General features: G+C 46.0%; 1 protein-coding gene across 2 annotated transcripts in view; it reads left to right on the top strand.

Moving 5' to 3' along the window:
• Nucleotides 1–15,774, top strand: part of REXO1 (RNA exonuclease 1 homolog) — a 76,411-nt gene that overhangs the window by 46,304 nt on the left and 14,333 nt on the right. For both annotated transcript variants that reach the window (XM_074939265.1, XM_074939268.1), the window contains exons 8-11: nt 1,303–1,416; nt 4,128–4,265; nt 8,364–8,477; nt 10,675–10,748. In XM_074939265.1, the coding sequence (XP_074795366.1) occupies nt 1,303–1,416; nt 4,128–4,265; nt 8,364–8,477; nt 10,675–10,748 (440 nt within the window). The remainder of the gene's footprint in view (nt 1–1,302; nt 1,417–4,127; nt 4,266–8,363; nt 8,478–10,674; nt 10,749–15,774) is intronic.

The following is a 15,774-nucleotide window of genomic DNA, read 5'->3' as shown; positions in this document are numbered from 1 at the left end:
GGTTAAGACATTTCATTATTGGCTCTCGAGAGGGTACATTAAACAATCAATTTGTGCTTTTCTTGTGAAAAAAAATTTCTGATCTCAGCCCCCTCCCTTCACTTCTCTTCTCCTCCCCCACACACATTCCTTTCACAGCCATTAGTCAGCCAGGCTGAACTTTGGGAGGCTGTCCTTTTGGAACGCTGCCAGTTAATGATTAGTAAAAAGCACCTGTGAACCATTATCTAATGTGTTGCACATATTCCCAAGCAATGAGGTTCTTTTTTAAGATAGGTGAAAGGTTCAGGTCTTGTCTACACTACAGGGGAAATTCGATCTAAGCTACGCAATTTGAGTTGCGTGAATAGCGTAACTCAGATCGACGTCATTTAGATCTACTTACCGCGGGGTCCACAGTACGCAATGTTGACAGGAGACGCTCTCCTATTGACTCCCCCTACTCTTCTCGGTCTGGTGGAGTACGGGAGTCGACGGGAGAGTGATCTGTGGTCGATCTATCGATCACTGCTCGTGGATCCCTGGGTAAGTGGAGACAAGCCCTCAGTGTGGAAGCCTGGTCAGCAGGGACTTGGTGTTGGAGCTGCAAGCTGTGGCGTGGGATGTGTCTTGGGCCTCTTGATGCGGCTTGGCGATGCCGTTTGTCAGTAAAGGAGGTGCGGGGTGTCTTTGGCAGAAATGCTGCAGAGATGAATTCTTCCCCCTCCTCCCTGCTCGGGAGCTTTTCCAGGGAACAGCCTTGCTTTCCTAGCTACACAGCTGCTGTAGTGGGTTCTCTTCTCCTCATTGCCCACTTTTACTCACTGCTTGTTTCCGCCAAATGGGAATGCTGTGCAGCAGAAGAGGCCATGGTTCCCATGGCTGAAACAAAGCCTGCAGCATGGCCGCAATGTCCCCGGAATGCGAACCAGATTGTGCTCTCCTATCGCACAGGATTGAGTGGTATAGAGCAGCGAGTGTGCGGCTGCCGGGATTATACTATAGAATTGTACAGACATCCTGGCTGCCCCTGGGAAAACCACAGGAGGCTGACAGTACAGGCAGCAGGTTTCCTGTGACAGATACTCCAACCAACCGGCCAGCCCTGAAAGCACCAAACAAATTCTAGCTCCTGAAGTAGAGAGAAATTCCAAGACAGTAAATCGAACCATCCTTTTTCCAGCTACCCAGCCTGTCACTACCCAGGCTTCCCACTGTGTGTCATGCCCCAAACCCCCGGAATGAAGATTCTACTGTCGAAAGGTGGCAGCTGTGGATTTGATCCTTTATTGTTCCTGTTTCTCTTCTCCCCTCTCACGGCAGAGACCAGTAACAGGAAGGTGGTGTCCCATGAAGCTGTGCTAGGAGGAAAACTCGCAGCTAAGACGAGCTTTACGCTAAACCAGTCAGGGAACTTGCGGGCGGAGGACTTGACAGGTAACTCCCTTTTTCTCTAGCTCCATATCTTGCAAGTCAGAGGTGTGAGTATCACAGAGCTGGAATAGGGGAGGGCGGCATCTTGCTGATCCATGAGGCAACGTGATCATCGTCGGGTCAAAGCTTTGCATGTTATCACTTACTGAATGGTGCAAAACCTATACTGGGTGCTGAAGTCTATATAAGAGCTGCAGGCTCATTCACTCCAGTGGCATGTTTGGCATCCACCCCAGCCCTTGAGGAAAAAGGAGTTGACCTCTGGCTGATGTGCACTCAAGCTGCCCTCCCTCTTCTGGGCCGTACCTTTGTGGCGAGTTCATTGATCCTGCCCATATGGCTTTGATTTTAACATTAACAGGCGGTCAGAAAACTCGTCTGATGTGTTTGGATTTGCAGATGCCTTTTGGATGCTCCATATCACTGACTTGCCATTTTCAGCACTGGGGGTTGCTTTTGCCTTCCTGCCCCAGAAGGTGTGCTTTGCGTGTGGTTATTTTGGGTCCATCACCGTAAGGGGAGATTGTCTGTGTTCAGTGTTAATATGTCTCCATATGTTCTGTAAGGACTCTCTTTCCAATGGTTTGTCAACATTGTACTAAAAGATTCAATTGTATGCAAAGGATTGTGCCACCGGCATTATCGTTGTTTGGGTCGCATTGGCTGTGCGCAGAGATGTGCAGTAGACAGGCTGTTGGGGAGATCAGAGAAGAGCCACAAAAACTACTAAGGGGCTGGAGGGATTGACATATGAGGAAAGCTTAAATGGATCTCTGTAGCTCAGGTAAGCAACAGAGTGTCCTTGTTGCCAAGAAGGCTAACAGCATACTGGGCTGCATTAGCAGGAGCATTGCCAGCACGTCGAGGGATGTGATTATTCACCTCTATTCGGCACTGGTGAGGCCACATCTGGAGTATTGCGTCCAGTTTTGGGCCCCACACTACAGAAGGGATGTGGACAAATTGGAGAGAGTCCAGCAGAGGGCAACAAAAATGATCAGGGGGCTGGGGCACATGACTTATGAGGAGAGGCTGAGGGAACTGGGATTATTTAGTCTGCAGAAGAGAAGAGTGAGGGGAGATTTGATAGCAGCCTTCAACTACCTGAAAGGGGGTTCCAAAGAGACTGGAGCTCAGCTGTTCTCAGTGGTGGCAGATGACAGAACAAGGAGCAATGGTCTCAAGTTGCAGTGGGGGAGGTCTAGGGTGGCTATTAGGAAACACTATTTCACTAGGAGGGTGGTGAAGCACTGGAATGGGTTACCTAGGGAGGTGGTAGAATCTCCATCCTTAGAGGTTTTTAAGGCCTGGCTTGACAAAGCCCTGGCTGGGGTGACTAATTGTGGTTGGTCCTGTTTTGAGCAGGGGGTTGGACTAGATGACCTCCTGAGGTCTCTTCCAACCATAATCTTCTATGATTCTATGAACATCAAAAGGAAACCCACCAGTCTTCAAGTCTGTGAAGAGTATGAACACAAAGCCTAGAGGGGAGTTACTGAGTGTGGTACAAGGAATTATAACTAGGCATAATGGAATGAAATTAACAAAAAGAAAACCTAAGCTGAATATAAGGGAAAAAATCCTGAGAGCAAGATCTTAAATGGCTGTGGGTAGTCTCCCAAGGGATGTGGTAGAAGGCATGTTGCTTGGCACACTTAACCATATAATGGTGAAAACATTTTAAAGATTGAAATAATGTATCAAGCTCCCAAGTGTACACTCTAGCCCAGGGGTGGGCAAACTTTTTGGCTTGAGGGCCTCATTGGGGTTCCAAAACTGTATGGAGGGCCGAGTAGGGAAGACTGTGCCTCCCCAAACCCTAACCCTATCCGCCCCCTCCCACTTCCCACCCACTGACTGCCCCACTCAGAACCCCCGACCCATCCAACCCCCCCCTACTCCTTGTCCCCTGACTGCCCCCTCCTGGGACCCCCTGCCCCTAACTGCCCCCCCAGGACCCCACCCCCTATCCAATCCCCCTCTCTAAAGCCCCTTTCAGAATGCGGCCCTGGGAACATGGGCGGAGGACTCAGGAGGAGCAGAGGCAGCCGGAGAGAAGCGGCGGTTTCCCCTTCAAAGCGCCGCTTCTCTCTGGCCGGCTGTGCGGCTGACTGGTACTCCTCCTGAGTCCTCCACCTGCGTTCGCCGCGCTCCCGCCACCTGCACTGCCTGCCTGCTCCCTGGGCCTGCAGGTGAGCCTCCTTTCCTGCTCTCCCCTGGCCCCACAGTGCAGCCCCCTTCTGCGCTGGTGATGCGGTGCCCTGAGGCTGCCGGGGAGGGGGAACAGCATGGGAGGGGCCGGGGGCTAGCCTCCCCAGCCAGGAGCTCTGGGGCCAGGCAGGACGGTCCCGCGGGCCGTAGTTTGCCCACCTCTGCTCTAGCCACTGAGATGTTCTGAAGTCTGACCCTTCAGAGGAATTCCATTTTGGAATGCCTTAACAGTTCTGAGTCAAAGTTTTGAGACATGGGTGCCTAAAATTAGTTGCTGAACAACTCTACAAATCAGGTCATGTCTGTATGTGCCCAGTGTTGCCTTGGAGTCTCTTTTCCTTGACTTAGATTTGCTTAAATACTGAACAGAAGATGTAGAAGCAAGTTTGAGACAATGGGACTCTCTGTGTGAGATGTGATGAGTAGCACGGCTGCTGCATAGAAGATGATTGGTATTCCTGCTGCTTCCGTGTTGCGACATCAGCATTTCCTTTGATACGTAGGAGCTGCTTTGTACAGAAGACTGAAGGAGTATCTCCTGACAGAAGAGCAGTTGAAGGAAAATGGTTACCCAATGCCACATCCAGAGAAAGCCGGCCGTGCTGTCGTTTTCACTGTGGAAGAGAAGAAAACAACTGACTGTAAGCTCCGCTAGCTATTGTGGCCAGCAAGGCTTGTTAGCCAAAGTACTGCCTGTACGCCCCATGCTGCCTGCAGCCACCCTCGCAGGTGCAGCCTGAGGTCACTGCAGATCCCAGCATGTGGTCATTCACTTCCATCAGGATAGAGCTTTGTATGCTGGGACCCAGTGTTTTTGCAGGCTGCCCCTTCATACTGAAGATGAGGCTGGCTGCAAATGACTCTCTTTCTGATGAACCAGAGGTTCCTAAGGTTTCATGGCCTCGAGAACTATTTTCACTACAGGGCATATGTCTTTTGGCCTCACCGCAGCCTCCTATGCCTAGTATGGTGGTTCTAGCTGCTGTCAGCGGCAAGAATCGTTTGGTTTCCCTTCCTAAGCCAGCTGACTCACACGTCCGCAGAGGAAATGGCCAGGATTGCAGTCACTTGTTCCCTGCTGCCTCGTGGAGCAAGACTGGGTTATAAACCTCAAAAAAAAAAGTGTTAGCTCCTCAGAGGTGCGCGTATGTAGGTGTCTGATTCGACATCCAGCTTTGGCTGGTGTTCTGTCAATCCTCAGGGCAGCAAAGGCTCTGTGCTTTTGGGAACAAGTATCTAGACCTCCGCATTAGGGTGGAGCGCATTGTAATTGAGTTCCCACTTGTCCTTCCTCTCGTCCCGCAGGTCCCCTGAACTGCCTATCTACTTCACGCTCTCCAGAAATAGTGAGCGTCTCTGCTTGGAATTCTGACTATCCCAGGGCTAGCAGGCCGTCCCTGAGGAAGGCAAATGACAAAATTGTTTCACAAAGAGCCTTTCATGGAGCTGCCTAAGGGGTTTCCATGCGGGCACGAAAAACTAAGTTCATGTCCAAGGGAATTGAGGGAGACCTAGGACTGAAGCTCCCACGAACTGCTATGGTGGTTTAATAAACAGCAGGAGGTGCCTGATTGGGTCCCCAGTAACACTGCAGCATGATTTAGAATGGTGCCAGTTCTGCCGCTTGGGGGTGCCACTACACATAATTTTAAAGGCCCTTTAATAAGCAGTGGATCTGATTTTCTGAAAAATGATGTTCATTCAGAGGAATTAAACTTCCTCTTTTTAAACTAAGAGGAGACCAGAGTCCTATAGATTGAGTAAAATGTCAGGCCAAAGTGAAAAATATAAATGCATTATCAGAATTTATAAGTGCAAAAAAGGGACTTGAGGTATCTTGTTCAGTGGAGTCAGCCATTTGGTTATGGAGGGATAGCTGGCTAAAGCATGTTAAGTGTTCATCCATTTAACACCTTGCATCCACTTTTGTGCTGTGAATACTGTTGCATCCTGCATTGAAGTTATCTGGCTTTAATGCTATCAGGAACTGTATTTGTTAAATGCTTTATCTTCTGAGCTAACCGATCACCTACCCTCACATAGTCCAGAGTTCATAGTACCTAGTGTGTCTCTGCAGCTTGTTGCAGGTGTATTGGGAACTTTGGTTTTGATGCTGTCAGTAACTTAAGCCATTGGAAACATACATCATTATGTTGTTACAACCTATTGAGTGAAAATATAAAGTAGATAAGAAGGACACAAAGGCTGTACAGACCTGTTAGCTAAAATGATATGGTGCTTTTGGGAAAATTGTTCAGACTAGAATGCAAGGAATTGTTGTATTGAGGTTAGAGGTCCTGCTATCAACTTTTTGATTTTGGAATCTCCCTTGTAGTCTTTTAATAGTGAACAATGTAGAGAGCACAACAGAAAATCACCCAGCACTTTGTTTTGGGGCATTCTTCCTTTCAGGTGATGCACAAAACTGATTTTTTTATCACTTATGGTCATTAACGATCCTATGGTACATTTTTGGAAAGAGCAGGGGTAGTATTCCAGGGATTTGGGCCAAATTCCAAATGGTAAAATTCATGTTCAATGTTTGTTCAATATCTTCATAAATGATCTGGAGGATGGTGTGGATTGCACTCTCAGCAAATTTGCGGATGATACTAAACTGGGAGGAGTGGTAGATATGCTGGAGGGGAGGGATAGGATACAGAAGGACCTAGACAAATTGGAGGATTGGGCCAAAAGAAATCTGATGAGGTTCAATAAGGATAAGTGCAGGGTCCTGCACTTAGGATGGAAGAATCCAATGCACCGCTACAGACTAGGGACCGAATGGCTAGGCAGCAGTTCTGCAGAAAAGGACCTAGGGGTGACAGTGGACGAGAAGCTGGATATGAGTCAACAGTGTGCCCTTGTTGCCAAGAAGGCCAATGGCATTTTGGGATGTATAAGTAGGGGCATAGCGAGCAGATCGAGGGACGTGATCGTTCCCCTCTATTCGACACTGGTGAGGCCTCATCTGGAGTACTGTGTCCAGTTTTGGGCCCCACACTACAAGAAGGATGTGGATAAATTGGAGAGAGTCCAGCGAAGGGCAACAAAAATGATTAGGGGTCTAGAGCACATGACTTATGAGGAGAGGCTGAGGGAGCTGGGATTGTTTAGTCTGCAGAAGAGAAGAATGAGGGGGGATTTGATAGCTGCTTTCAACTACCTGAAAGGGGGTTCCAAAGAGGATGGCTCTAGACTGTTCTCAATGGTAGCAGATGACAGAACGAGGAGTAATGGTCTCAAGTTGCAATGGGGGAGGTTTAGATTGGATATTAGGAAAAACTTTTTCACTAAGAGGGTGGTGAAACACTGGAATGCGTTACCTAGGGAGGTGGTAGAATCTCCTTCCTTAGAGGTTTTTAAGGTCAGGCTTGACAAAGCCCTGGCTGGGATGATTTAACTGGGAATTGGTCCTGCTTCGAGCAGGGGGTTGGACTAGATGACCTTCTGGGGTCCCTTCCAACCCTGATATTCTATGATTCTATGTTGTACTTCTCCTAAATCCCTTGAAAAGTTCTATTCTGGTGTTAGTTTGTGGTGTGCTGTTAGTGTCATGTTTGACCCCAGAGGGAGCTGCATTTCCCTATGCCTGCAAAAGTGTTACCGCATTTTTAGTAGGAAATGCAACAGTTAAGACTGTGTTCCAGTTTCGATTCTAAACCTTTTCTCTCCTCTGCACCCTTTTTAGTTGTTTTTAACTTTTTCAAGTTCCTCTTGAGCTGAAATTTACAATACTTAGTCTCAGCCCAAGATCAATTTCTTTTTTTATAAGTTTGACCCCCTCTGGACTGATGAGACCAGGGTGGGAGAAGTACTCATTTTTCCCTGTATATTCTAATTGGAGACTTTGTGCTTTCAAATACCTGTTACTTAGAAGATTCAAACAAGGCTTGTTTTACAGTTTGCAGTGAGGAAAGAATGCAAGCTGAGTTTGAAGAAAATTGGTTCAATATTTATAAAGTTTTAGGAACTTCAGAATCATGATGTTCACATGTGCTGTTAATACCTTTCTCCATCTTTGTGCTATGCAGTTTCTAAAGTGGCTTGGAGTGTTTGGCACATGCTTTGGTTTTGAGTGCCCATAAATGCTTATGGCCATCTGAACACAGGCCATGGTACTAAAAGGACATTTTTCATGTTTACATTTTTTCTTTTTTGTGAAATCAGGGAAATTAAATGCAAAACCTAAACATTAATGCAGCGTTAAGGTTGAAAATTCCAGCATGCAAGATTCAGGAAAATCAGCTAATGTTTCAACTGCAAAGTTGGCTTAGCCAAGTTGTACGTGTGTATGTGTGTATATATATATAATATATTTTCCCTCTAACTCTGTATTTCCGTGTTCAGGATATTTCTTAAGTTATTGTGGTTGTATAGCTATCTCAAAATACACAGGATGTGTGTACTAGGCCAGAACTGAGAGTACAAAACAATTAACAAACATTAAGCCGCATTAACATCTCTAAGTTGGTACGTAAGTGGCACTATACCCATTTTATAAATGGGCAAACTGAGCTCTAGAGACTGAATTTCACAAGGTCACCTCCTGAGTCTTTGATGGGGCATATGAATTCTGGCAGCCTCATTCCCAGTTGTCCCTGCTCTAAACACTAGGCAAAACTGTCTCCTGTTTCTTTTTGACATTGGGAATAGTAACAAGTTTAACTTACTGATTGCCCTGTTTAAACTGGCTGAAATGTAGACTTTCCGGTGAGCTAACTGCCCTTGTTTTAAAGCTTCATGCAGGGTTTGCTGCCGCTGTGGTACTGAATACATGGTCTCCGCATCTGGAAACTGCATTCGCAAAGAGGAGTGTCTCCATCACTGGGGAAGGCTACGCAAGCAGCGAGGTAAGGTCTCTTTTGATGAAGGTGTCAGCAAAACATTAGCTGTACTTTGCCATTTAACATCTGACCTGTTGTTAAACTTGAATCCAAAAGCCAATTTGTCTTTGTGCTTTGTCATTTTTTTGTTTCCTGTGTGTTTCACCAAAGTTGTGCACTGTAGCTGGAAATTGTCAGTATGTAATTTTGCCACTTGGTGGCGCGACACTTTACAAAAGAGTGGACTTGGCAAAACACGATGTTAGCAGGTGGTGGTGTGATCCATGAAATGTAACGTTGCAGCTGTAGCAAAGATTTAATTTAAAGAACTACTCCTTCCACTCAGCACTGATGGGGCTTCAGCTGGAGTACTGCGTCCAGTTCTGGGCACCACACTTTGGCAAAGATGTGGACAAATTAGAGAAAGTCCAGAGGAGACCAAGAACAGTGATTAAAGGTCTAGAAATCATGACCTATGAGGAAAGATTGAAAAAATTGGGTTTGATTAGTCTGGAGAAGAGAAACCTATGGAGGGACTTGATTAACAGTCTTCAAGTTTGTAAAAGGTTGTTATAAAGAGGAGGGTGATGAATTGTTTTTCTTCGCCACCAGTGTGGTTAAATTGCAGCAAGGAAGATTTAGGTTGGACATTAGGAAAAACTTCTTAACTGTCAGGGTAGTTAAACACCAGAACAAATTTCCACAAACTCCCTAGGTATCATTGGAGGTTTTTAAGAACCAGTTTGACAAACATCTGTTCGGAATGGTGTAGATAATACTTAGTCATGGCTCAGTGCAGGGGACTGGACTTGATGACCTCTCGGTCCTTTCCAGTCCTACATTTCTATGATTTTGTATTGCCCTATGGTAATTCTCTCCCCTCCCCCACCTCCCTAGATCTTATATCTTCCTTTATTAAACCCATTGTCCTTTTAGGATAATGTCTTGTGGGCTTTCAAAATAGGTCAGGCCAACTCTAAAAATGATTATAATTTATTTGGAGTCAGCGCAAAGGCATGTACTGTACTGGTGAGGGCAGAGCTGACTAGCTCTATCAACAAGCTGATCATTATTGTGCATGGGGTACTCCCTTTAAGCTAGTTTCCTTTCTAGAAGGCAGGTGAGGGGCAGTGTATGGCAGAAGGATGCACTAGCCAGGTCTAGAGATAAAACTATCTCCAGAATGAGTAACTGTCGGAAGGAGAACCGATGGGTGGAAGTAAGACCTATTAAGAAATAATGCTGGTCCCCGATGGATTAATTGTATCTGTTGAACCAGTCTTATTGTTAGGTTTCAGAGTAACAGCCGTGTTAGTCTGTATTCGCAAAAAGAAAAGGAGGACTTGTGGCACCTTAGAGACTAACCAATTTATTTGAGCATGAGCTTTCGTGAGCTACTTGCATCCAGTGAAGTGAGCTGTAGCTCACGAAAGCTTATGCTCAAATAAATTGGTTAGTCTCTAAGGTGCCACAAGTCCTCCTTTTCTTTTAGTCTTATTGTTGTTACAGTAGCTTCCTGAGGCCCCAGTCGGGGTCCTTGTTTATAAGTCGGGGTCCTTGTTTATAAGGCGCTGTGTGAACACTGCAGAGTAGTGGTCACTGCCCCAAAGAGCACAGTGTTTTCAATTGACTTCTTTCCCAGAGAGAGGCCTTCCTAATTTGAACCTTTGCCGTAGCTTTCAAAATATACCTTTGCACACAGAGTCTTCATCATTCATACCTCTGTTTCGCAAACCTGTTTTCTAAACAGATCCACAACAAAGCTGGCACCCTCCTGCTGAACTTGGTTCGGATTGACTGGGAGGGGAAGATTTGAACCCTCTAGGTTTGGGGACTTTACTCCTCAATCTTTTCCTTTCACTGCTCTAGAAATTTTAGCAAGTGATCCTGAAAGCATTACGTTGTGTCTACACAGCAGCTGGGAGGCCTAATGCCCAGCTCAGGTAGACATGAACACTCTAGTTCGGCTACAGTAGTGCCTCAAAGTAGCAGCGTGGCCACGGCAGCACCTCGGGGTAGACATCCCAGCACATGCCCAGGGACTCAGGTGGGATTGTACTTAGGTGGCTTCCCTTAACTGCCGTCCGTGCCACTGTGGCCACATCTTTCTTTTTAGGCACTAGCTCAAGCAGATCTAGCACATGTCTGCCAAGTAGACGTACCCTTTAGCAGACAAGGTTCCTTGCTGTCTCTGATGTCTGACCCTTGTCTCTTGCCATTTCAGTGCCGGGGGGCTGGGAAACACACTACAGCTGCTGTTCAGGAGCTGTGGGTTCACCGGGATGCCAGGTGGCCAAAGTAAGTTGTGCTTTTTTTTCCTCTCCATGACCCTGATGATTTGTCGCTTACTGTCTTGTGTGTGCTTTCAAAAGACTCACCGGCTTCTTTGGGGAAAGCGATTATGTATTCCACGCTCTGCGCTATTATGTATTCCACGCTCTCCATTATTAAGAGGTTGGAAATGTTCTTTAAGAGAATCATGTGGCAAGGGAGGGGTTTCTGCCTGGAATTTGACTGCCTGATTCCAGGCAAACCCCCAGGCATGACATCCTCAGGGAGTCCAGATCTGGTCTGCTTTTAGGGTGTGTTAGAGCTCTAGTGAAAGGGAGGCTGAGAAGGTTGGTGCGCTCGAACTACAAGTACAGTCACTGCTATCACTGATGCTTGGAAACAACTAGGTGGCACAAAGCAGCCTAGACAGAACTAGTGTCTCTCACACAGCTTTTCGCTTGGCGTTCCCTTCCTCCCACGCTTATAAAAGCGACTCTTGTTTTGTGGGTGGGGAGTATGGGGTTTCTGCCCTCTACAGGGCACCTTCGTTACCTCTTGTTTGTTCTGTCCTCCTCCATACCAGTGCTCAACACTTTCCCCCTCTCTGGGAAAGTACTGGATGGGAGAGTCCTTTTGGAACCCATAAATGCTGCTCAAATCTTGGGGGCACAGTAAGTGATTCTAGCACCAGAAATCCAAGTGGGTAAGAAACCAGCTCAGGAATCGAGCTCTGGTCTCTTGCTCCAGAGAGCAGAGCATTGCTCCCAAATGTTTAGTTTGTAAAAGGTGCCTCTCTTTCTATGTGCAACTTATAACTAGAATCGTACCCCTGGCATAGGACCAGTCTTGGGAATGAATGACTGTCTAAAGCGAGCACCCCTGTCCCATCAGCTCCTCCCGTTGGGTCTGCTGAGCTGTTTCTCAATCATTTGCTTCACTGGCTTCTCTGTACTCTCTTGTTGCTAGATATTTTCTTTCCGGACAAAGAAATGTGGTCTAGAACAAAGCAAGAGGGAACACAGAAGGGGCTTATCGAGTTTTGTTGGGCCCCAAATTTAATCAACTTCAAAATGTCTGATATGCCCCATGTCTTTAAAAATCTGTAGCAATAGACCTCATTTTCTCCCGCCCTGTTTTTGAGGCCCTTGGCTGGCCCTGCAGCAATGATAAAGTAATGACTGGAGAGCTCTGTGCATCCTGTTAACCTGATTCTAGTGCTTGCAAAGGAGAAACAAACAAAAGGCAGCCATAGTTCATGCCATGAAGTACGAGGGCAGCTGTAAAACTCAAGGTTTTGCAAAACAGAAAAGGCTTCAGGGGTGTGTACTGTACAGAATTATCCTGCCCCGGCCCTCAGGGCACAGACTAAATTTACTAGGCTTTTGTTCTCTCTCATTTTTTATTACTCAAATAGTAGAAAAGAAACAATGGTTTTTAATAATCAGTTATATCTGACAGTGATCTTAGGAAAAATACAATGGGGGGAAGTCAGAAGACATTGACAAGACGTTATAGAAACGTGACTTCTCTGAAGGCTTCTGTACTGCTGTTTGAGGCCACCTGAAGCCATAAAACTTCACAGCCTTTCAAGAAATGTTCAATCACCTTAGTAGCCTCTTATTCCATGAAGCCTGCTGCAGGGCTTTCTGGGGTTGAGGCATCCTCCTGCAACCGCCATCTCCTGGTTGCTGCTGTTTTATTGCTACACAACGATCCTCTCTTTTCTGTTTTCCAATCAAAGTGGGTGAGTTTCCACAGCATCCCTTGACGACAGAGCCAATATCAGTAACTCCAAGCGTGTGTGTGATGCGGGAAAGTAGAATGTGCCTGTTTGGAAGGAGAGAGCTCTTCTCAGCAGCTCCGAAGGCAGGCATTGTAAGCAACAAATAGCTGTGGCCAAGGCACTATATAAGTGAATGGGATATTTGGCTATTCTTCTCCCAGTGAAATTTCTACATCTTTTCCTGCCAAACGTACTTGAGATGCACAGGCCTTGAGCTGCATTGCAATTAGCAAACCTAACAGCAGATGGCAGGCTGTAGCTGCACAGATGACTTTAGCTTTCCTATAAATGTGCATCTGGAACTGCTGTACTTCACAGTAACTGCTGAGGGCTGGTTCTCCTCACCATCTAAAAACTGCAGGTAAGAGAGCATGGGGCAGTAAACTCCCAGATGGTGTGGGGAAAAGACAGTTAGACAGCCATTAGCTATCAGTGGTCCCAGCAAATCTGTTAGGTTATTTTACTGACCCCAGTTATATTACAGCCATAGTTGAGGGAGAGAAAACCCACTTAATATCCAATGACTAGTCTTTGTAATTATCTGCATCCTCCCATTTCTTAGCAAAATAAACCTGATATGTGTGCACAGATGCAGTGCTGGCCGGTCTGGCCGTTGACTGCATGGAAATGGTCAAGCTACACAGGAATAGTGTTGGCTTTGAAGAAACCGATATAGAGGAGAAATTTTGGCAATGTGGGGCTGCTGTACAGTCACTGATGCACAGCTGCATAGTTCATTCCCATTTGTGCAGTTTCCTACACGTGAGCACATCTGATTTGCAGTAATCACCTGTTTATGCAAACATGTAACTCTCTCTGCTTTTATTGGGTACCTCTTAAACATCTGCTTTGATTAACCTACTGCCTTTGGATCTCTTCATCTATGCAGCCACCTTGACTTCTAATCTCTCTGTGTACAGTCACCAAACCTAGTGCCAGATGTAATTTAATTCCTCATGGGACAATGAGGAGCTGGAGACAAGTGAGGTGTGTTGGTGTATGGAGGAGATGAGGTACTGAGGCAGCCATGTTGGTTGTGGGCATGTAGCTGGAGAGTTGAGGGTGGTAGCCAGGCAGAGCCTAGTGAACTACAGAAGCCAACTGAGAATAGAAAGAACATAGATGAGACTTTCCGGGACGCAGTAGAAAGGTCCCACCCCCAGTCTGACAGCCTCTGTGCTGTTGAAGAGGATGAAAGGGAAAGAGAACATCCAACTGGAGCAGAGGGAAACGATTCCATAGTTGGGACCATGCTTCCATATGATGTCATGGTATCCTTTCGCATGGAGGATACCTCTCCGGGGGAGGGAACTCCAGTTATTAGGAAGAGACAGGTAATAGTTATGTGGGATTTGATCATTAGAAACATAAATAGCTGGGTTTGCGATGATCGGGAGAACCGCTCGGTGACTTGCCTGCCTGGGGCGAAGGTTGCAGATCTTTCGAGACATCTAGATTTATGTGTAGTGCTGGGGTGGAGCCAATGGTCGGGGTACATGTAGGTACTAATGACATAGGGAAGGATAGGAGAGAGGTCCTGGAGGCCAAATTTAGGCTGCTAGGTCAGAGTTTGAAGTCCAGGACTTCCATGGTAGCATTTTCTGAAATGCTTCCCGTTCCACGCGCAGGGCCAGTTAGACAGGCAGAACTGCAGGGTCTCAGTGCGTGGGTGAGACGATGGTGTAGGGAGGAGGGGTTTAGATTGATTAGGACCTGGGGAAACTTTTGGGAAAGGGGGAGCCTCTACAGGAAGGCTGGGCTCCACCTAACCCAAAATGGAACCAGATTGCTGGCACTTAAAATTGAAAAAGGTCATAGAGCAGTTTTTAAGCTAAGGGCTGGGGGAAAGCCAACAGGAGAAGCACATGGCTTGGACAGAGACATCCCTTAGGGGAGGATCTATTCATGGTGATTGTGTATGTCCTAGTAAGGAGGAGAGGATGGAAGATGATAAAATATAGGTAGGATCTGATGAGAAACAGTCAAATGAAAGAGACCTATTCAATTGCATCATGTAATGGCAGACAGCTAAAAAGTGACAGGTTTTTAAAGTGCTTATATACAAATGCTAGAAGTCTAAATAAGATGGGTAAACTAGAGTGCCTCATATTAAATGAGGATATTGATATGATAGGCATCACAGAAACTTGGTGGAAAGAGGATAATCAACGGGACACAGTAATACCAGGGCACAAAATATATCGGAAGGACAGAACAGGTCGTACTGGTGGGGGAGCGGCACTATATGTGAAAGAAAGCTTAGAATCAAATGAAGTAAAAATCTTAAATGAACCAAACGGTACCATTGAATCCCTGTGGATAGTAATTCCATGCTCTAATAATAAGAATATAGCAGTAGGGGTATATTACAGACCACCTGACCAGGATGGTGATAGTGACTGTGAAATGCTCAGGGAGATTAGAGAGGCTATAAAAATAAAACACTCCATAATAATGGGGGATTTCATCTGTCCCCATATTGATTGGGTACATATCTGATATTTCTGATCACCTCAGGACAGGATGCAGAGATAAAGTTTCTTGACACCTTAAATGACTGCTTCTTGGAGCAGCTAGTCCTGGAATGCACACGAGGAAAGGCAATTCTTGATTTAGTCCTAAGTACAGCACAGGATCTGGTCCAAGAGGTGAATATAGCTGGACGACTTGGTAATAGTGACCATAATATAATTAAAGTTAACATTTCTGTGGCTGGGAAAACACCACAGCAGCCCAACACTATAGCATTTAATTTCAGAAAGGGGGACAGCACAAAAATGAGGAAGTCAGTTAAACAGAAATTAAAAGGTCCAACGCCAAAAGTGAAATCCCTGCAAGCTGCATGGAAACTTTTTAAAGACGCCATAATAGAGGCTCAACTTAAATGTAGACCCCAAATTAAAACACATGGTAAGAGAACTAAAAAAGTGCCACTGTGGCTAAACAACAAAGTAAAAGAAGCAGCGAGAGACAAAAAGGCATCCTTTAAAAAGTGGAAGTTAAATCCCAGTGAGGAAAATAGAAAGGAGCATAAACTCTGGCAAACGAAGTGTTAAAATGTAATGAGGAGACCAAAAAAGAATTTGAAGAGCGGCCGGCCAAAGACCCAAAGTAGTAGCAACATTTTTTGTAAGTCCATCGGAAGCAGGAAGCCTCTAAACAACCCGCGGGGTCACTGGACGATCGAGATGCTAAAGGAGCGCTCAAGGACGATAAGGCCGTTGCGGAGAAACTAAATGAATTCTTTGCATTGGTCTTCACAGCTGAGGA

Source organism: Natator depressus, chromosome 25 (assembly GCF_965152275.1).
Source record: "Natator depressus isolate rNatDep1 chromosome 25, rNatDep2.hap1, whole genome shotgun sequence".
Taxonomy (NCBI): Eukaryota; Metazoa; Chordata; order Testudines; family Cheloniidae; genus Natator; species Natator depressus.
Note: the sequence above shows the minus strand (reverse complement) of the source record. Positions and strands in the feature narration are given on the sequence as shown.